The sequence below is a fragment of the Ursus americanus genome, chromosome 10 (assembly GCF_024610735.1).
Source record: "Ursus americanus isolate L20-20 chromosome 10, mUrsAme1.1.p, whole genome shotgun sequence".
In the NCBI taxonomy this organism is placed as follows: domain Eukaryota; kingdom Metazoa; phylum Chordata; class Mammalia; order Carnivora; family Ursidae; genus Ursus; species Ursus americanus.
This window is the reverse complement of record NC_142136.1, coordinates 29,409,754-29,431,127: the sequence shown is the minus strand read 5'-3', so window position 1 is coordinate 29,431,127 and position 21,374 is coordinate 29,409,754. Positions and strand designations below refer to the sequence as shown.

At 34.5% G+C, this 21,374-nt stretch overlaps 1 protein-coding gene across 15 annotated transcripts in view; it reads right to left on the bottom strand.

Annotated features, from left to right (window-relative positions):
* The window catches only part of MYCBP2 (MYC binding protein 2), a 253,255-nt gene that overhangs the window by 129,081 nt on the left and 102,800 nt on the right, over nt 1-21,374 (bottom strand). For all 15 annotated transcript variants that reach the window (XM_045810935.2, XM_087865058.1, XM_087865059.1 and 12 more), the window contains 9 exons: nt 16,832-17,004; nt 15,595-15,720; nt 15,365-15,492; nt 10,029-10,120; nt 7,776-7,910; nt 6,327-6,410; nt 5,000-5,096; nt 2,395-2,587; nt 1,627-1,901 (listed from right to left, as the gene is read on the bottom strand). In XM_045810935.2, the coding sequence (XP_045666891.2) occupies nt 1,627-1,901; nt 2,395-2,587; nt 5,000-5,096; nt 6,327-6,410; nt 7,776-7,910; nt 10,029-10,120; nt 15,365-15,492; nt 15,595-15,720; nt 16,832-17,004 (1,303 nt within the window). The remainder of the gene's footprint in view (nt 1-1,626; nt 1,902-2,394; nt 2,588-4,999; nt 5,097-6,326; nt 6,411-7,775; nt 7,911-10,028; nt 10,121-15,364; nt 15,493-15,594; nt 15,721-16,831; nt 17,005-21,374) is intronic.

Genomic DNA, 21,374 nt, shown 5'->3' with positions numbered 1-21,374 from the left:
TTGTACTAATTTTTTCTTTTAATATCTTAGGTTTTGGTATCAGAATAAGGCTAACTTGACTAAATTAGCTGGGAAATGTTGTCTCCTATGTTTTCTGAAAAAATTTGTAAAAGAGTGATATCATTTCTTTCTGGTAAGTTTAATAGAATTCACCAATGACAATTATCTGGGTCTGTAGTTTTCTTAGTGGGGAAGTTTTTGATAATAAATTCAATTTTTTAATGGATATAAGGTAGTTCAGATTTTTCTATTTCTTAAAGTACCAGTTTTGGTTAAGTTGTATTTTTCAAGATATTTGTCTACTTTATCTAAAGTCACTAATATAAAGTTGTTCATAATATTCCCTTATCAGTCTGTTGGGTCTACAGTGATATTCCCTGTTTCATTCCTGATCATGGTATTTTGTGTTTTTTCTTTATCTCTTGTCTCTCAGTCAGCTTGCTAGGAGTTTATTAATTTGGTTTTAATTTCAAAGAACCAACTTTCAACTTTGTCAGTTTTCTCTATTTTTACTTTTCTGGCTTCTGCTCTTATCTTTATTATTTCCTTCATCTTTATCACTTTCTTCTTACTTTGGTTTGCTATTTCTGACTTCTTTAGGTAGAAACTTAGATCGCTGATTTTAAACCTTTCTTCTTTGCTAGTATTATCATTTAAAAGTATAAATAAACTTCTTTCCAAGCAATGCTTTAGCTACATGTCACAAATTTTGATGTTATACTTTTATCTCTTTTAGTATGAAATAGTTTCTAATTCCCTTTGGATTTCTACTTTGATTCACTGGTTACTTAGAAGTGTTGTCTCTTTTCCACATATTTAATGCCTTTCTCAATATATTTTGCTGTTGGTTTATTTAGTTCTATTGTGGTCTGAAACTCTTTAACTTTAATCTTTTGAAATTTACTAAGGTTTGTTTTATGGCCTAGCATATGATCTATCTTTGTGAAGATGATGTGTATACATGAAAATCACATGTATTCTGCACTTGCATTTTGTTTTATAAATATCAATAAAGCCAACATGGTTGAGAGTGTTGTTCAGATCTGCTATTTCTCTACCGATTTTTTGGTCTATTTGTTTATTAATTACTGAAAGAGGAGCCATGAAGTCTCCAAGTATTGCTGTCAATTTGTCTTTTTCTCCCTTTAATTCTATCAGTTTTTGCCTCAAGTATTTTGAAACTGTGATTTGGAGCACACACATTTATGAGGCTTGCAGTTTCCTCATGAACGAGTGCTGTTATTAGCCAGCAAGTTCACTCACAGCTCTCTCTCCTGACTGTTCTGCAGATATGGGGGCAGCAGAAACTGCCCTTCTAGCGCTATCCTTGCTCTTACACACACTCATGATTGTTCTTGCTCTCCTACATGCGCACACTCACTCACAGATTCAAAGAGCAAATGAGCAGCTGCACAATGTACCTGCCGATTTTATAACTAAAAATGATAAAGCAAACAGAAAGAAACTGTCCTTCAGCTTGGATTATTTAAGTCACACATACTAAACCAATGTCCTAATTTACCTTTTATTAAAGTTAGAAAGAATGAGGTAACAGCACTTTATGTTCTTGAAGAGTATTAAGTAATATATTGTATTTTCAACTAACATTTTACAAACTTAAATTACCTGATCCAAACAATTCAGCAGATCACAAAGGCAAGCCCACTGTAAGGCAGGAGTTGGGTAGAAAGAATGAAAACAGGCAGTAAAGGTATTATGACACTCCTGAAGGACAGCTTCCAGGAGACTCAAGGGTTGACTGAGATATCCTTGAGGATCATTATCCAACTTCACCATACAGTGATCAACTCCTTCTGATAAAATTTTTCTTAACAAAGTTCTGGTTTTTCCAATACATTCTGCTAATTTGCTAGTTTCTTCCACAACCGCTTTTCCTGTAGCTTTGAGGGAACAAAGCAGACTGCTAATTAAACAGAATAATAAATATGCATGGAGATATTCAATATAATTCAAGTAATTTCCTATACAGCTAAAGATTACAAGTACTCAGAACTTAGAAATGAAACAATATAGAGATTAAATGTGGTCCAAGATTCTTTCTTTTAAAAATCTAAGTGGGGGGGGGGGGAGCCAAAACATTGGTTTCAGCATTCAAGTCCAAATGAGTAGTTCGAAAAATTTCTATTTGACCGAATCTGTTTAAAATAATACTTTATTAGAGTATTTTTTAGCTTAACATGACTTTTTGTTATCAACATAACATGTAATCTGTTTTATTCTTGGTAAGTAAATACATAAGGATGACTTTCTCCCCTCATTTTAGGAGAAGATTAAAGGCAACTGGGGATCTTAAACTCTTGGCTATCCCTATACAGACCTTCCCAATGTGCCCAGTATTTTCTCCATAAAGTAATTTAAAAACATGCTTCATACCTGATACCGGGTAAATTTCACAGGTATAGACACGCAATAACCTGAGACAACAGGTACCCACAAAGCGCAGTCTCTCTAGATCTAGAAGTGTAGCTGTGAACTGGAATCCTTTTAATCCTCTAAGTTCTTCAACTCCTAAAACTAAGGTGGTCCAGCTCCAGTGAAGAATACTCAACAATGACTCAAAACATTCCTAATCCAGAATATCAAAAAACAGATAACAATTAGTTCAAATGATACCATAGGTTGAATCAAATGGAAAGATGACACTGAACTTCAAAACTTTATTTGAACTTCTTTACTTAGTTTTGATTAGCCCAAATAATGGATATTTTATTAGTTCATTTATCAAATTACCATTAGGAACATCTTTGAAGCTTGACAAAAAAAGTAAAGTAGTTAGGCATGTATAATAACAGTATTCTTCAATATTTGCCTATTTATTTTTTAAATGATTTATTTATTTGAGACAGAGAAAGAGAGCATACGAGCCAGTGAGGGGATGGGCAGAGGGAGAGAATCCCAAGCAGACTCTGCACTGATCATGGAGCCCGACTTGGGGCTAGATCTCACCACCTATGACATTATGACCTGAGCCAAAACCAAGAGCCGGAGGCTTAAGCGACTGAGCCACTCAGGCACTCCCATATTTGCCTATTTAAAAATACATTTTTGTTTCCCTGCTACCAACCTATCTAGTTTACAAGTAAGGGAAAAAATTAAAAACATTTACAAATACACAATTACTTGAAAGCAAAATTAAACTGTACGCTGTTCCTGTAGTATTATATAAATAAGCCAAAAGTATTTAAAACACTTTAATAATTTTCTAATATTTTATTTAGTATTGGGTATTGGTGATAGTATCAACTTATTTTATGTCTCCATATTAAATTTTACCCTACAAACTACATCCAACCCTTGATAAGCAAGTTAATAGAAGATAAAAATTAACTAGATTTTTAAATTCTACAACAGGCTAAAGTTTAGGGTAGTAAGCATCCCTTTCAGCTCTAGTTGTACTGCATGCCTTACCATACTTACATGATGACAAATACTAGATCATCTCAAAGCAAAGCACTTACTCCCTCATCCCCACCAAATTCCAGTCCTCTGGTATAGTAATACCAAAAATAAGAGTTGATAGTTTAGCTTTTCAAAGAAATAGTTGAATACATTTCTTACATAAAGATAACAATTACCTAATGACCACAAAACCACTTAGACATAAATATCAAAAAATTATTAAGCCCAGAAAAAGGGATCACTGAAAAAGACATACAAAGTCAAGAGACTTATTTGGATCAAAAGATATCAAACTGATCTTAATACTAAAAGGATGCCAAGATACCAAGAGGCCAAAGTTCTTGTAATCTTTTATTGCAAGAACTATCTCTATAAACTACCATAGATCTTTTGGAAGGTCATTTGGCATGATATATCAAAATTTAAATCAGCACACTTCCAGTACAAATATTCACTTAAGTACATAAGTAATCAAAGATGCATATGGAAGGACATAACAGTAAAAAACAAGAAACAAATAGTCCTTTGACTATTAAGGGTTGAATAAATTAAGAGTACAACTATTCTATGGGATGCTGTGCAAATACAAGAAAAAGATTAACACAGAGCCAAATATACTAACATGGATTATGTCCTTAATACTACGAAAATTTTAAAAAGGAAGATGTAAAACTTTATCTTTACAAACAAACAAGGAAGTTGTATAGCATACTGTAGACATAGACTAACAAGTTTCTGTATGTATAAAAAATGGTCTGGAAGGATATACATCAAAAAGTAAACAGTAATAGAGTGATGGGGAAAAGAACTTTAGTATAATTTTAATATAGTTTTATCCTCACTCCACCTTCTTCCCAACCAGGAATGTGTATTAATCCTATGATTTAAAAAGCTAATTAAAAAAGAGGACAAAAAAGCATTCATCCTACACAGTTCACGCACATGAAAAACTACCAACTATATTAATAAATCACACTCATATAGTACCTTACAATTTAAAAAGCATTTTTGTATCCCTTGTCTCATTAGAAATTCATAATGATGCTATCACACAGTTTATTTAGATAACTGGCATAAGAATGCTCAACTAATAAATGAAAGAACAAGAACTCAGACTTCCTGGGCAGACATACCCATGATCTTTCAATTACATCATGTTGGCTTTCCATTCTACACGGGCAACCCCAGTAATGTAGCATGTCTTTAAATGTAGAATGTGGATGGGCAGGTAGTTCAACAGAATCCTTAGTTAGATACACAACTCTTCTATTTAGCTCCTCAAGCATTAGGCTGGCACTTTTTGTCAATATCAGCCTTAACTTTTTCTTCCACTTTTTAACTCCTTCAGCATGTCTTCATACATGATTAACAAGAAAACCCACCAATTATATCAGTTCATGTTAAAGTCAGCCAACATCTCTATTTTTCCATTATTTAAACGGCATACTCATTGGCCCAGGAAAAACCAAATCTGAGTTCATAACACTGAGATAAACTCTTAGAAGAGTGGCTAAATGCTAAACATCAAAATGAAACGGAACATTGGACAAAAAACCTGAAACTTTAAAAAATGGCTTACCACTGAGACAGTTCTTGCAAAAGATCTCTTTAAAATGTGCACAGGTTCGCTGGTTTGCTGTTTGCCTTTTGAGGCACTGCCATCACTGGTTGGAAGTCTGAAGGTAGCAGACACACACAAATTTATGTTGAAAAGTCCAATGACATTTTTCTTTTAAAAATATACATTTTTGTAATAGCAAAATATGCTACTATTAAATATTAAGTGCTACATTATTAAGAAGTTATTCCACCAGTGTACCCAGGAGTAGTCTGAGCAACTTGCTATGTTCATAATGCTACATGTTACAAATACTAACTATAATAAATTGCATAAAAACAAACAAAAATCTCCACTTGGGAAAAGTGAGGTTTATACCACCTAGAATCTTAAAGTGATTACTAGAGAAGCAAGACATGAGAGATAGTCACTGTTCTAGAGGTATTTCTTTAGATTTTTTTACTACTCAAAGAAAGACATTTTTTAGTGAGGGTTTATATCTATTTGAATTCTTCATTCTAAATATTATTGCAGTAATCTACTCGAAATAGATAGATACATAGGCATATGCTTCCATAAATGTCTCAAATAACATGAAGTAATTAAAATTCTTAAAAAATGTTATAAATATAATAAATATTATCACATGGACAAGTTATTATTTGGTATTTCAAATAAAAGGAGGAAATTTTTCAGCAGTAAGAGATTTTCTTTTTCTTTTAAGATTTATTTATTTGAGAGAGAGAGAAAAAAAAAGAGAGAGAGTCAGGGGGAGGGGAAGAAGGAGAGAGTTACAAGTTACTCAGCACAGAGCCCAAAGTGGGGCTTGATCCCACATCCCTGAGATCATGACCTGAGCTGAAACCAAGAGTCGGACACCTAACTTTAGACTGTGCCACCCAGGCACCCCTCAGCAGTAAGGGATTTTCTATTCATTCCATCACAGTACAAACAGGAAACATAAGACAGCAGCAAATCAATCAGGCCTACATCTGAAGTCCCCATCTAAACCCCAATATCATTTCTCTAAGACACATTTTTATTACTTTGTAATATTTTGAAATGGGTATGAAAACCCAGATTAAAAAATAAGTTATTAAAATACTGTTAATGGCATAATACAGATAATCTGAGTTATGAGGTAAAGTTTAAAATTAAGCTCAATGTAGATGTTTAAAAATATACAAAATATTGTGTTTTTGTTAAAAAGAGCTATATTTCTACTGGTATATTATAACTTGCTGAATGCTTCAAATAATTTCTTTCATTATGTCACTTATATTTTATAGTACCCTAGATGATTATAACAAAGGACTAAATATTAATTAATTACAAATATGCTAAATACCTGTATAATAATTGAGGTATCTGACCAGCATTAACATCTGTACCATTATTCGATTTCTTTGAACTCTTAAATTGGAAAACCACCCTAAGAAGAGAAAAAATAACAATGATACCAAAACACAACATGATTCAAGATCCATGAAAGAAAATAATAAATTTGACAATAGTGTTTTCAAATCTTAGGTTAATGAACAGAGATTCATTCTTTAAGGAAAAACACAGGTAAAAAGGAGTTGTTTTTATTTTGGTTCAAGCTCTGAACGGCTTAATGAATAAAATGAAGGAATTAAACCTGATCAGGAACTGCTGGGTAAGCAGCTGTCCTGCCACTTCTAGTCCCCCCAACTCAACTTGACCCAGAACAATAAGCTTTTACCAAAATATTTCAACTTACAAACAGTTTAAAATCTGCTCAACCGTACACATGATAAGCTTTAGCTTCAAACTGCTGTGATATTCCAAAATTCAATTAACTGCATATGGAATCACACAGTCCAGGATCAAGGCAGTCTCCCCAGTGCTAGCACACAATCTTAGAGTAAGCCTGAAAAGGGATACTTTACAGCAGACTTAATTTTTCTAAGGCATTCTACTTGAACATTCAGGAACAAAGAATTCTCCTCATTAGTCTGTTCTGTTTTTGGTAATCTCTGTTACGAATTAAACAACACTATTCAAAAAATACTACTACATAACTTCTACTCATTTCAAATAGTTTATGCTCAAGAAGAGTAAGGAGTAAATTTAATTTCTCTTCTAAATGACAGTCCTTTTAAACACACGAATCCAGAGGACAGAGAATAAAGAAGGTTGGAGTTAGAGTCAAGAGATTCCAGGTCCAGATTTGGTCCTGCCACACAGTACTGATATGATGTGCAGCAAAACAAATCACTTCACCTCCTGTCTCTCTATTCCCAAGTGGAAAAGAGCTAATAACAGCTCCACAAAATTAACTGCTGAGGGCATCAAATGAGAATATAGATATGAAAGTGTTGTATAAACTAAAAAGCACTCTATATATAAAATTTAAACAGTAAATCTCCCCCTACATCTTATTAAAACTGTACTATCTCATATTGCTAAAACTCTGAAATTTACAAACTGTTTTTATAAGCACTGTCAAATTTTATAGCAAGTATTTATTTCATTTTTATGGTTTCCAAATGCCTCACTTTTCCTGTCACTATATATAATTTCTAATTGGTAATAAGTTCTTAAATGATGTAACACCCAGAAATACATACAAATGACAAATGACAAGAGCAAAGTGTAGCAGTCCTATTCTCTCCCTGTTCTGACTAGACCTTAATCTGGCATGAGACTGCATAAATTTAATGTTTGGCAGTCTCACTGACATTTTTATCCTCCTGGAAGACCTCTGAGCTGCTAAAACAATATTCCGCTGACAAAAATGAGAATTCCTTAAGTAACACTTAAACATTTTGCTTACCCATCATCTGTGGTAATAGAAGCTTGTCCATGAGATCCACAGTCACTGCTAGGTCCGGACACCCGAGCCCATGCTACATACCACCAGCCAGCTTGCAAGAGAACTGGTTCATCAAACATCATTGCATATTTTTCTCTAAGACAAAAATTAGTGAGTCAAAGACAATGCCTTTGCACTTCCCTGTTACATATATTTATTTGTTTTAAATCCTTTATCAACAAAACGTGAAATTCATTGTGTTAAGATTCTTGTTGAACATCATTAAAAACCTTCTATTAAAAGTCTGAAAAAAATTTTAATGCTAGCACAATGCCTTTGCACTTCCCTGTTACATATATTTATTTGTTTTAAATCCTTTATCAACAAAACGTGAAATTCATTGTGTTAAGATTCTTGTTGAACATCATTAAAAACCTTCTATTAAAAGTCTGAAAAAAATTTTAAAAATCTGACAGGAACATACAAATAATAGTCATTTGTGTCACAGTGATGGCACTCCTCACCTTGAATTCTAAAAATTGCTTAAATGTTATAAAGCTCTCATGTTAAAATAACACAAACATTTTTTAATTGTTAAAAAAAACATGCAGTTTAGTTGGAAAATGAAACCCTGAATTTTAGTTTTCAAGTATTGTGAGAGGAAGCATATTAAGAAAATGGTTCTGGAGTCAGCCTGAGTTCAAGGCTCAGCTTCATGATTTGCTAGTTGTGTGATTCTGGGCAAGCTATTACACCCTCTCTGTGACTCAGTTCCTTCATCTGAAAATAGGGATGAAGATGATGTCTAGATGACAGCATTGTTCTGAGGATCGAGGAAATTCAGATAAAGTATTTGGATCTGTGCCTGTCACACAGTAACCACACAAAAAAATTTACTAAAATTGAAGGAGAAAACTACAATGTATATAAATAAGGAGATATGATAAAGATATACACAAGTTATAAGGTTCTAGGTAATAGAGTATAGTGGTTATAGCTGGGATAGAGAAAAGAATTAAGGGTATTTGAGGAAGGGAACGAATTCACATACTGTAGAGGTATGAAAGTACAAAATAGGGCTTGAAAATGAAAAGGGGTCCAGTTAGGTTAAAACATTAAGACAGATAAAAAAGCACAGTAGGTAGAAAGTTAAAAAACATGCTGTAAAAGATTATTGAAGTCCTTTAATGCTAGCCTTAGGAACCTGGGCTTTGTTAGTAGGGAAATGAATAAAATCTAGATGATTCTCTATACGTGAAGCAGTGTATTTTTGACTCATAATCATATGCTCAAAAATAAATATGAAATGACAATGGCATCTTAATGCTTTGTTAAAAATTAATCGACTAATTTCCTAAAATTTTCCTAATCTTTATTTGTATATCACACAAAAAAAGACTAAAAAAATATCTCCTGATACTGGTGAATGCATATAGTGAAAAATAGTAAAAATTTTCTTTGGGTTTACTATTTTGTTCTCAAAAGTATTTATCTGTTAAGAGCAAACTTAATGCTTTACTACCATTTTTAGTAAACACATATTTTCACTAGCAAAAAGCTTATGTATAACACACAAGATTTTAACATAGTTATTACTGGGAAGTACAGTGTATTATTACTATTATGAGGTTCAATTTATTTTTTTTCTCCTCATTATATCCTCTGATTCAAATCACTAACTTGTCATTAACAGTGTTGGAGATAATTCTTGGGATTACACAGAAAGGACTGATAAAAGCTAATTTTCTTCATACTTTTAATGAAGCTTTAAATAAACATCCAGGTTCTGGTAACAGGAAACCTATTATTCTAACAGTTCTCAGTAAAAGCTGGCCACCTCCCCAAGTGCGTTATAACCAAACACATACTACAGGCATAGCGTCACGGCACACAAGTGATCTGAATTGTGGCCCTCTATGACTATTTGATACTGTAGACATACTGCTACAGGCAGTAAATAACTGTATGACATCACTAGAAAGTCAGCACAGTAGATGCTCTCTAAGTGATGCATGAAAACAAAAGTGTGCAAAATATACGTATATTTTCATCTTATCTTCGATGGAGAAACAATTTATCTTATAAAATACAAATATGGAAAATACTATTAGTTTTAGTGCAGCCCTATTAAATGCAACACTTACCTAATATACAACTTAATTCAAGCATCTGATCACAGATTATTTAAAAAAGCTTTCCTATGTATCTTAACTTACAACGAATTTTTCACATTAAGCATGTGAGGATGATGCCAAGTGATAAGGAAATCTTTACCTGGCAGCACAGTCATAAGCCAACACGTCAGTCTCTGCAAGAAGGTCTCCATCAGTTTCATGATCTCCTCCATCAGGACCCAACTCGAACAGCTGGGGAAAGGGAAAAAACACATCATGTCCAATCGCTTAGTCATACAAACCTGCTGAATAATACATTTATAATTTTGTGTGTTTCCAATAATGTGCTGGACACTGCAGAATGTTAAAATCAGAATGCCTGCTTTTTTAATGTTAAATACACAAACCTATACATTTAAATTAAGAAACTTACAGTCTACATTAATCTCCGCTTTCCTTATTTATATATTTATCTATTTATAGCAAATGCTCCAAGCTGTTCTGTATACCAAATTCAAACATGTGAAGGAGGTGAGAGAACTCAACCAATGCATTTTATCTAAGTGAGCTTTCAAATGAGGAAGAATTTTGCTTCAACACTTACAACTTGTGAGATCTGGGATCCAGTTTCCTCATCCATAAAAGGAAGATGGATACTAACAGTGCCTACTTCACAGAAATTGTGAGAATTACATGAAGTAATACTTACGGAACACTTAAAAAATACCCAGAAAGAAAGGCTACAAAAGTGTTAGCTATGGAGAGACAAAGGAATTAACAGAAGATAAGGATCCTTAAAAACACAGGTAACCAAAAAAGTAGGTCAAGGTAATATGGCATGGGGAAAGGAGAGATGAAGAGTATAAAAGAAAATAGTTATAAAACAAGGGGAGGACTAGACAGTCTGGGAAAGGATAAGACAGAAGATATCAAAGAGGAAAAGTGAGGAAATTAAGTGAAAATTAAGGAGAATTATCAGAAAGAGAACTTTTTTCTTTAAAAATGGACCAATACATATAAAAACCCCTTATTTCTCTGGAGAATTATAGCAGGTGAACTACATAAAGGCAGTTAAAACACTGAAGAGAATGGAGCATTAAAACTTACCAGACAATTACTACGCTAGATGTCTCATTTTTTTCAATTATATGCTAATGATCTGAAAATCTGTCTCCAGCTCTGATATTGTTCTCAACAGTGACTGCATCCTGCCCCCGCTCCCCCGCCACCACCCACCACCCGCCACCAGCTGGATCTCACTAGCTCTGAAGGGACTCACTCCCCTCTCCCGCTTTCCCTGTTCTGATTAATGGCACTATCACGCACCTACTCACTCAGATTAAAAACCTGGAATAATCCTTTTTTTTGTATCTTTCTGCCATCACTATATCTGTTCTACTGCTGGCACCAAAGCTTGTCAGTTCTAGCATGCTCACTGTTACTAGCAGAACTCATCAGTCTTCTTATCTCCATTCTCTCTTTGCTCTGGCCCCTACTCCACAAAGCTGAGAGGTTTTGCTTTTGTTTAATGACGCCTAGTACTCTTTTTAATATGAATATCTGATTAAAATACTCTGTAACCTAAAATTCTTCAAGGATTTCTCGTTTCCTTCTTTGTAGCATGAAATACAGGTCCTTAATGATTTCCCCTAACCTGGCTCCCCTCCTTATGTTCAACAAATATTTCTCAACACATACTGTGTGCCAGGCACAATTCTAGACACTTGGCATATAGGTGTGAACAATGCAAACAAAAAAATGGGGGCTACTGTAAGTAAGTTTGTGGGTAAGGGAAAGGATTTAGTTTTAAATAGGCTCACCAGAGAGTCAAGACCTGAAGATAATGAGGAAGTAATCACACAGGTTTTGAAGTAAAGAGTTGTAGTCAGAGGATGTAGCCAATGCAAAGCTCCTGAAGTTTGACTATGCCTGGGTTGTCTGAGGAAAAAGAGCAGGCCAGTGTGGCAGCTAGTATAATGAAAGGTCAGAATGATAATGGCGCTCAGTTCTATGGTGCTTTGTGGGCCCTTCTAAGGCCTGCGGCTTTTAATCTAAGGTAAGAAGACACTACAGGAATCTGAACAGAGAGGAGTGGCAGACTCAGGTGTACATTTTAAGAAAATCTCTCTGCTGTATTGGGAATAGGCAAAAGGGAACAAGGACAGAAGCAGGATACAAGTTGGGAGGCTACTATAATAATCCAGGTGAGAATGGCTATGGTTTAGACTGACTTGGTACTGGGGACAGTTTTTAGAAGTGGTTAGATCCTGGATTTCTTTTCCAAGTGTAGCCAATAGTGTTTGCTGCTGAAGGGGATGTGGGGTGTGACAGAGGGAAGGCAATGATGACTTCAAGATTTTTGGTGGAAGCAGTGGGAAGAATAAAGCTAATTCTATTCTAAGTCAGTGAGCTGGGATGAGGAAAATAGGAGAACAGCAGGTTCAGAGAGATCACCAGAAGCCTAGTGTTGAATATGTTATATCCGAAATGCCTATTAGCTATCCAAGTGGAGAAGTGAAATAGGCAGCGGTATATATGACTTTGGAGGTTCAGTAATAAGAGAAAAAATACTTAAAGCCATAAGGCTGGATCACTATGGGGATGAGTAGATTTAAAAAGTGTCCAAGACTGAGTTCCGGCACTCCAACAGGTAGAGGTCTGGAAGATGACGAGTAACCGGTCTGAGACTTAGAAGAGCAGTCAGTGAGACAGGAGGAAAACCAAGCGTGGTATCGTGGGAGCCAAGTGAAGACAGTAAATAAAAGAAGGGGTTGATAGGATTAAATTAAGTCGACTGGTTAAGGAAGATGAGGACTGAGACTTGACCAGTGGCTTCAGCAATCAGAAATCACTCACATCCTTGACAAGAGCTGTTTTGGTAGCGTGGCGGGGGGGGGGGGGGCAGAAGCCTGAAGAGAGTAGGTTTAAGAAGGAATGGGAAGAGAGAGAATGGAAATAGAAAGTACAGAAAGTTAAGAATTATGTACAGAGTCCAGCTAGGTGGCTAGTCACCTAGTACACAAGTACCCGTTGCCCAGAGTAGTTAGTAGTGGAAGAGTCTTCTAGCAGGAGGAAAGAGATAAAAGAAGACCCATCAAGAAAAACGTCTAGGTTTCTGACTTAGGGTAACAAGTGTATGGTGGCTGGTACTATTCAAGAGACAAACCAGTGGAAGAGAGCCACATTCTGGGGAAAGAGCATGAATTCAGTTGCAATATAAAGACCAACAACTGTCATGCCTTTAAAGCACTTACATGAAAATGGGTCAAAGAAGAAGTCTGAGCTGGAGATCTAAATTTGGGCATTATGGTATGCTGACGGCTATTTAAACTTCAGGCTTAGAAGAGGATGTTTAGGAGACAATATAGAGTGAAGAAACAGGGGCTAGGCATGGGCCTAGAAGAACTCCAACATCTAGTGTGGCCACTAGAAGAGGACAAACCTACAAAAGAGAAGAAACAACCAGAGATATGAAAACAAAACAAAAAAATAAAGAGATTCACTGCTAGAAAAAAAAAAAAGTGTACCTTAAAGAAGTGAATGGAGAAAAAAAAAAAGACTTCTGTTGGAAAACCTTAGTCTACTCATTAATAATAGAATTTCAAAGGCAAGTTCACTTCCAGGGAATGGGAAAAGTAAGAGAGGATTTGAGACTTGGAAAAACGAAATCACACTTAATATAAAAACATCATTATTGGAAGGCCTACATACTTCTTTACCACAACTACTGGAGATAAGGGCCACTATGGTGTTCAATATTCTCAAAACAAAACAAAAAACCTTTCAGGGACAGAAAAAAAATATATATCTTCTTGATCAACTTACTAGAAATTGCCAACTAGCACTGTATCATTGAGTTTAATTCTTTACCTTGGCTTAAAATCAAGACATCTTCAAATAACCCTTTGAAAGCAGTTGCTCTGAAATAAGCTAAAAACCAAACCAGTTTTATTTTCCCTTTTTTCTTTTTCTTTCTTTCTTTCTTTCTTTCTTTCTTTCTTTCTCTTTTCTATCTACCTACCTACCTATGCTACAAGTGTCCTTAATTATTATTTCATCCCTATCCTCTATATAACTCTAAGGATTTTAAATTTTTTCTTTCTTAATTTATATATTAGCTATATTTCTTTAGCGTGTGTATTCCAATTATAGTCAGAATTAAGCAAATATTTTTAAAAGTTTGTCAGTTCTGGTTGGGCCTCTATGGGAAGTGTACTCAAAAGCCATCATAGTAAGGGAGTTTTTTTTTTTTTTTTTTTTAAAGATGTTATTCACTTGAGAGAGAGAAAGAGTGGAGAGTGCATGCACAAGATTGAGAGACAGAGAGAGAGAGAGAGCACGAGCAGGGGGAGGGGCAGAGGGAGAAGCATACTCCTCATCCAGCAAAGAGCTGACGTGGGGCTCGATCCCAGGACGCAGGGATCATGACCTGAACCAAAGGCAGATGGTTATCCAACTGAGCCACCCAGGAGCTCCAATAGTAAGGGAGTTTTAACATATTAATATAATTTTTAGATATTATTGAGAGAAGAAAAGATCTCCTAAACAGATAGCATTTAATTAGAATTGAAATTAAGGCACAAACTATAGAGTTTTCTCTTACTTTATTTTTTAATTATTTTTAATTTTTTTTAGTTTTAATTTTTTTTGGAGAGAGGGAGAGCATGCCCTTGCATGCATGAGTGGGAGTGGGGGGGTTGGGGCATAGGGAGAGAGAATCGTAAGTAGGCTCCATCCCCACTGCACAGCCCAACTTGGGGCTCAATCTCAGGACCCTGAGATCATGCCCTGAGCCAAAACCAAGAGTCACAGAGACACTTAACTGACCAAGCCACAGAGACGCCCCTCTCTTTTACTTTAAAGGCAAAATCAGATTAATTTGAGACGCAGAACATTCAAGCTATTAGTAAATTTTTAAAGAATGAGCACACCCTTTGCTTGGAATAACTGCAGACCCTTTCTGAGATGAACAACTATAAAAAACTGAGGACTTTTGATTATTTTTATTTTGTCTACCCAGTGAAATCCATACCCCATATTCCATCTCTCACTTCATCCCTAGTCCCTGTCTTAGGGTAATCATGTCTGTTTACACAGTATTTGGCATTAAAAATGCTAAATACTTTTAAGCTACATCAAAATGTCCCTGCATCAAAACAGCTGTGCTCCCATCATTAAAGTGGCTAACAGAAAGGAGGCATATCAAGGATGTCCTGGTCTATTCCTAGATCACTACAAAGTTCAAGACAAAGGACTGGGATGGACTAGTCTCTTTCAGCCTAAAATTATTTAAAAATCATTTTCCATTCATTTCCTCCCATTTTACATTTTAGCAATGTTTCCTCAAGTCCTTTTTTATTATATATATATATATGTATATATATATATATATATATATATATACACACACATATATATATATATATATAAAACATAAACTAAGTCAAAACCAACACCTTCAAACAAAAAGGGCAACAGTGTCAACAAACCGCTTACCTTAATTTTAGCAGTATATTCTCCTCTACCTCCAAACAGACCAAGGCCACCAAGTAAAATATCAGTGTCAGCACTAAAACGTATAGCTTCTACTGAATGAGCAGAGTAACCCCAGCCCCCTCCATGACCTAGAAGATACAAATAATAATTTATGTTGTGAAATATCTATATCTATATATATATATATATTTCACTTATATGACAATATTCCTAAACATAAATATACATACTTTCAAACCTGTTTACTACACTATAATCTTCTTTGGAATAAACCTTCATTACTGCTTGAGTCTCCTCCTCTGTACTTGCAACACCCATTTTTAAATCCTGCATAGCTGCTAAGGTATCAAGGCAACCTAAAAACAAACAAACAAAAATTCAACTCCTCGAAATTAAAATTTCCCATTATATTGACGGTATGAGATGCTGTAGGGGATAAATTAAAATAATAAACTCTGAGTGTGCTCAATAAATATATTCCAAACTTTAAACAATGTTTCACAAAAGAACACCTACAACCAATAAGAATTCTCCTCTGTTTGGGTAATTATCATATTTAAACACATTCTATATGCAATGTTTTGCAAAAAACCGTATCTTTGAAAAGTTGAGCCTTTACGAGGTTCTTCCTTTTATGAAATTACTATTAGATTCTTAAAGTTCTATCTGAGGAAGACACAGCAACCTGAGAGAACCTTAATTAATGCAAGTTCTGGATGTTTACAATGATTATCATAAGAAAATTGAGAAAAAAAAAGGACTTATATGTATGATATGTAATTATACTTAGGAATCAACTGCAAATTTTAGATGAGCATAAATGAGTCTTTTTAAGGATCCTTTTTAAAAGCCATAAAATATGTACTGTATGGTGACTAACATAATATAATAAAAAAATATTTTTAAAAAAAGCCGTAAAATAAGTAGTTATGTGGATTGGTATAAAATTTCTACAAACAGAATACATATATACTCTGAAAAAATGCTACATTATAAATTAAATAGAAATGAAGTTGATGTGCTGTGGAAAACTGTGCTATATAAAAAGAGACAGAAGTAATATGTATAAAATTCATAATTATATAAATATATTTTGTAGAATTTGTTATTTTAAAATAATGAATGTAAATTAAATATTATAATCACTCATTTGAATATTCCATCGGCATTTCTAAAGTTTATATATTTAAGCTGAACAAAAACATTATTTAAAAAAAATCTGCCTGCTAGAAATTATATTCAGGAATGCTTCATATTTGGGCATATAAGAATTGTGTTGGTTTAAGTCTGATATATTGGTGTTTGTGGGACTGACAAACCTCTTAAAGTTAGAGGGTTTAACTTACATTGCACCTAGCATGTTGTTGTTTAACACATGAGAGAATGAAACACAAAATAAATATTTGTTTAAATAAATTCTCAGCACATATTAATGAAAATTAGCTGATCATCAAAAAGCAACCCTACCGAGAATGTGCAAAGCTGCATGAGATCGGGTGGTGAGAGCCCTTGATCCTGTGGGTAAGGCAAGTTCAGGACTTAGAATACTACATCTGGACTGCATGTCTGCTGCAGAGGGAAGTCTGGCATCAGCAACCACCGCATTGTAACACCACAGCTCTCTAGTATTTGGTCGAAACCTTCAAGAAAGAGTAACAGTTTCATTGAAAAAAATTTCTAAAGTACAACTGATGATATGAAGAGAATACAGTCAGCTTAAAGAGGACAAAATGTAGTTCATTATTTTCTCTGAGCTAAATATATTTAAAAAATTATTTGTCACTAGAAGTGAAATAATTTGAATGAAACAGTACTACAGTTCAGGGCTTTATGAGTAACAGAGCAACAGTACACCTGATGCACACATATATGAAGCTCCGTACAACAAAAACTCCATAAATAAAACATTCAAAGACAAGTGGCAAGCTGTAAGAAGATAGGTGACACATACATATGAGACAAAACAACAGTATTCATAACATATAAGAGCTCCTGCAAACCAGTAAGAGACCATCAATCCAGTATCAAAAGTGGGCAAAAGACCTGGAAAGCAGTTTTCAGAAAGGAAGCACAAGTAAAGTGTACGAGATGTTCAAACACTAATAAACAGTAACCCGTAAGGGACCCACAATACCCTCCAACCATTATCTCATTTCCCTTATCTCTTCCATAAAAAATTCTCAAAAAGCTGCCTCTACTTCTTTACCACTTTTTTTTTTTTTTTTTTTTGGCTATGAATTCTTTTTGGAAAAGTTGTTTTTATCAACTACAGAGTACATACAAAAGAACAGTAACAGAATATTTTCAAAATGAGGTATGAAGAACAATGGTATAATGTGCACTAGTAAAAAGAATATTACCACTATCTTTTAAGTACCCCGGCTCTCTTTCCTTACCCAATCTCTTCCCTTTTCCTTCAAAAGTAGAAATTACCTTGAATTTTAAAAGTTGATCATTCTCTTGCTTTTATGAATTTTCATATGTTTATATCAAAATTGTTTATTATTTAAGTTTCACATTTTGAATTGCCTATGAACAGGATATACTATGTATTCTTCTGTGGTTAGCTTTCTTCAAAGAATAGAATATACTTACAATGTATTTTTACAGTGGTGTATGACTGCAAGTTCATTCATTCTTGTTGTTGTAAAATACTAACAGCTCATGTGACTATATTACAACTATTTGTTCATTCTACTACTGATAGCAAAAAAAAATCAAAACCACCCAATTTTCCATTACAAAAAAAATGCTGCTGTGGATAATTTTATACATAGTTCCTAAAGCATAAATATGAGAACAGACAGGAAGGAAGAACAAAATCCTCATTTTTTCATAACTGGTATGCCTACACAGAAAACAATGATTCTTTTGAAAAACTGATTTGTGTCAGATACAGCTAACATTCAGATTCATTTATTAAGATGGTCTTCTCAATCAATGGTGCTTGATGATCCAAATTTACTAAATATAAGAGGACTTAAATCCAGCAATCCCACTTCTGGTATATATCCAAAAGAACTGAAAGGAAAATCCTGAAGTGATATTTGCATACTCACAATCATAGCAGCATTATCCACAATAGCCAAGAGGTGGAAGCAACTTAAGCATCCATGAGTGGGTGAGTGGATAGATAAAATGCAGGAGAAACATACAATGGACTGTTATTCAGCCTTAAAAAGGAAAGAATTCTGTCACAGGCTGCAACGTGAATGAATCTCAAGGACATGATGTTAAGTGAAATAAGCTAGTCACAGAAAAGATAAGTACTGTATGATTCCACTTATATATATAAAGTAGTCAAATTCATAGACAGTAGAATGGTGGCCGCTAAGGAGGGAGGGAGAAATGGGTACAGAGTTTCAGTTTTGCAAGATGAAAACACTTCTGGAGGTCTACTATACAACAATGTGAATTTATTTAACATTGCTGAACTGTACACTTAGAAATGGTTACATTTTATGTTTTTAGCACAATTAAAAAGTTACTTAAAAATTTTTTATTTTAAACTTGAAAATAATACTTGGCACAGAATAAATTCTATTAAAGTACCTGCTATAATTAGTAGCATTAATATAATTGTACTATAGCTTTTTAATTTAATCTCTTAATCTAATTGGGTTTTTTTGTGTATGATTATTTATTTCTCTCTGGTTGCTTTTAAGATTTTTCTCTTGGTCTTTAGTGTTCTATAATTTCACTATAATTCTCCTGATTGTAGATAATGGAAACACATAATTTTTAATATTTGTGAATTTAAATCTTTTTGTTGTTGTTCTGGAAAATTCTTAGGCATTATCTCTTCAAATATTGTTTCTCCTCTATTTAATCTCTAAAATTTCCTTCTTGGATGTCTATTAGATCTTTTCATTATATTCTTCAAATCTCTTTCATATTTTTTATATTCTTGTCTCTGTGGCATTTTGTGTAATTTCCTCTCAACTCTTCAAATCTGGTCTACTCATGCATTTGTGTAAACAGCCATTCTTCATTTATAAAAGTTTTGTTTGGTTGTTTTTCAAATATGCCTCATCATTTTGAGTCTCATCAAGAGTTTCTCTTGCTTGCTCAATTTCATCTTTTAGTTTTTAAACATTTCATACACATAATTTATATCGTTTCTGCTAATTCCAAGATGGAACTGATCTTGTTGCTTGTCTTTTACTGAATTTCACTAACAGTGATATTATTGATATGTTAAACAATCTTAGACTTTGTGCTCATATTTGATGGAATCTTAATTCATTAAAAACCTATGGGCCTAAATGGAGGAGGGGTTTTCTCTAAAGATGATTTACACTTGCCCTCGGCTGGAGACACACGGGTATTACCTATTTAATCCCCGTTTAGCATCATTCCAAGGCCAGAAGCGTAACAGAGTTTCAGGATCAGTTTGCACCTCCCTCTCCTTGCAGGGGCACAGGGCTTGTTTTCCACACTACAGCACCACTTATCAGCATTTGCCCTCCGCGAAATCCTGTGTTTACAGTGCGGACTGCTTACTTCCCAAGGGTCACCTCATGAGGTATGATTTTTATTTTTAGGGTGGCTTTCTTTCTTTGAGATGGGGGTGGGAGACAGGGGCAGCAGAATAGCAACATCTCGGCTGAGTGCCAAGCCAACGTATAAATTATAAACTTTCGTTTTAAAGCACAGAGCCCCTTTTAAAGTATTTAGTTTACCAAATTACCAGAAGTGGAAATCCCCATTCACTCTTCAAACCACACCACTCTAGTCTGCATATCTAACATTTCCATAAAATTATTCTCAAAGTTGCAAATAACTTCTAAGTAGCTAAACGTAATGGAATTTTTTGTCATCTACTTAGTTAAGCCCTCAGCAGTATCCAACATCACCAAACACTCCTCTTTTTTACCCACTCCCCCTTTCACTTCTATGTCAGCACACCCTCTTGCTTTTTCCCATAGTTCATAAGCTGCCCCTTCTAGTCTCCTGACTAGTTCCTCGTATCTCACCTAACTTCTAAATTTTGTAAGTTCTTCTCAACCTACCTTCTCTGTCTAGGTGATCTCGTTCAATACCATAGCTTTAGATACATATCTAAACTAAAAATTGTCAAATTTATATCTCAGTCCAGACCAGTCCTTTGAACTTGGCTCATTGAACATGTCAAAAACAGAAATCTTGACAAAATCTTTCTCTGCCTTTCCCGGCCCAGTTAATGCCACCAATGTCTATTCAAATGCCAAAATCAGAACTTTGGGAATCACCCTTGACTACTTTCTTTCCTTAACCACTTTCCAATACAAGCAAGTTTTATTGGCTCTTTTTCAAAATATATGCTGCTGACTGCTCCTCTCCATCTTCCCCACCACAACCCTGAGTTTCATGCCATCATCTCTCCCTTGCACTGCTGCAGGAACCTCCTACATCTACTCTTGCCTCCTTCCCTTTCATTTTCCACACAATAAGTATAATCTCTTAGTGTCACTTCCCAACTCAAAATCCTAAAAAGACCTCCTATTTTGAAGGAAATTCAATTTCCTTAATCTAGACTACAAAGTCCTGCATGTCCTGGCCCTGCCTACCTCTTTGATTTTATTTCATACCACTCATTCACTATGCTTTAACCACACTGGCTTTCTTCAAATTCCTAAAACACAACCAGGCTCTTGCACCAAAAGTATTTAGGTCTACTAAGCTCTCCCTGCTCAGAAAACTCTCCCTAACTCTTCAAATGCTTGGTTCTTTCTTACACTTTAAGTCTTAACTTATATTGTCTCCACTGAAGGGAAGATAGGTCACTGCTGACCTCAATCACAGCAACCCCTTCTTTCTTAATGATGCTGAGTAAGATCTATAAAGATCTATAGAGTGTATTATTTATTCACTTTCATATAGTCTATATCTCTGAGGACTTCCCTAAGAGCAAGGGAATCTTATATGTATCTTACTCACTTGTATCAATCTTTGCTTATCATATAGTATCTATTTAAATACTTACTGACTAAAACTAAAGTAGCAAAAATTAAAAATAATAGTATTGTAT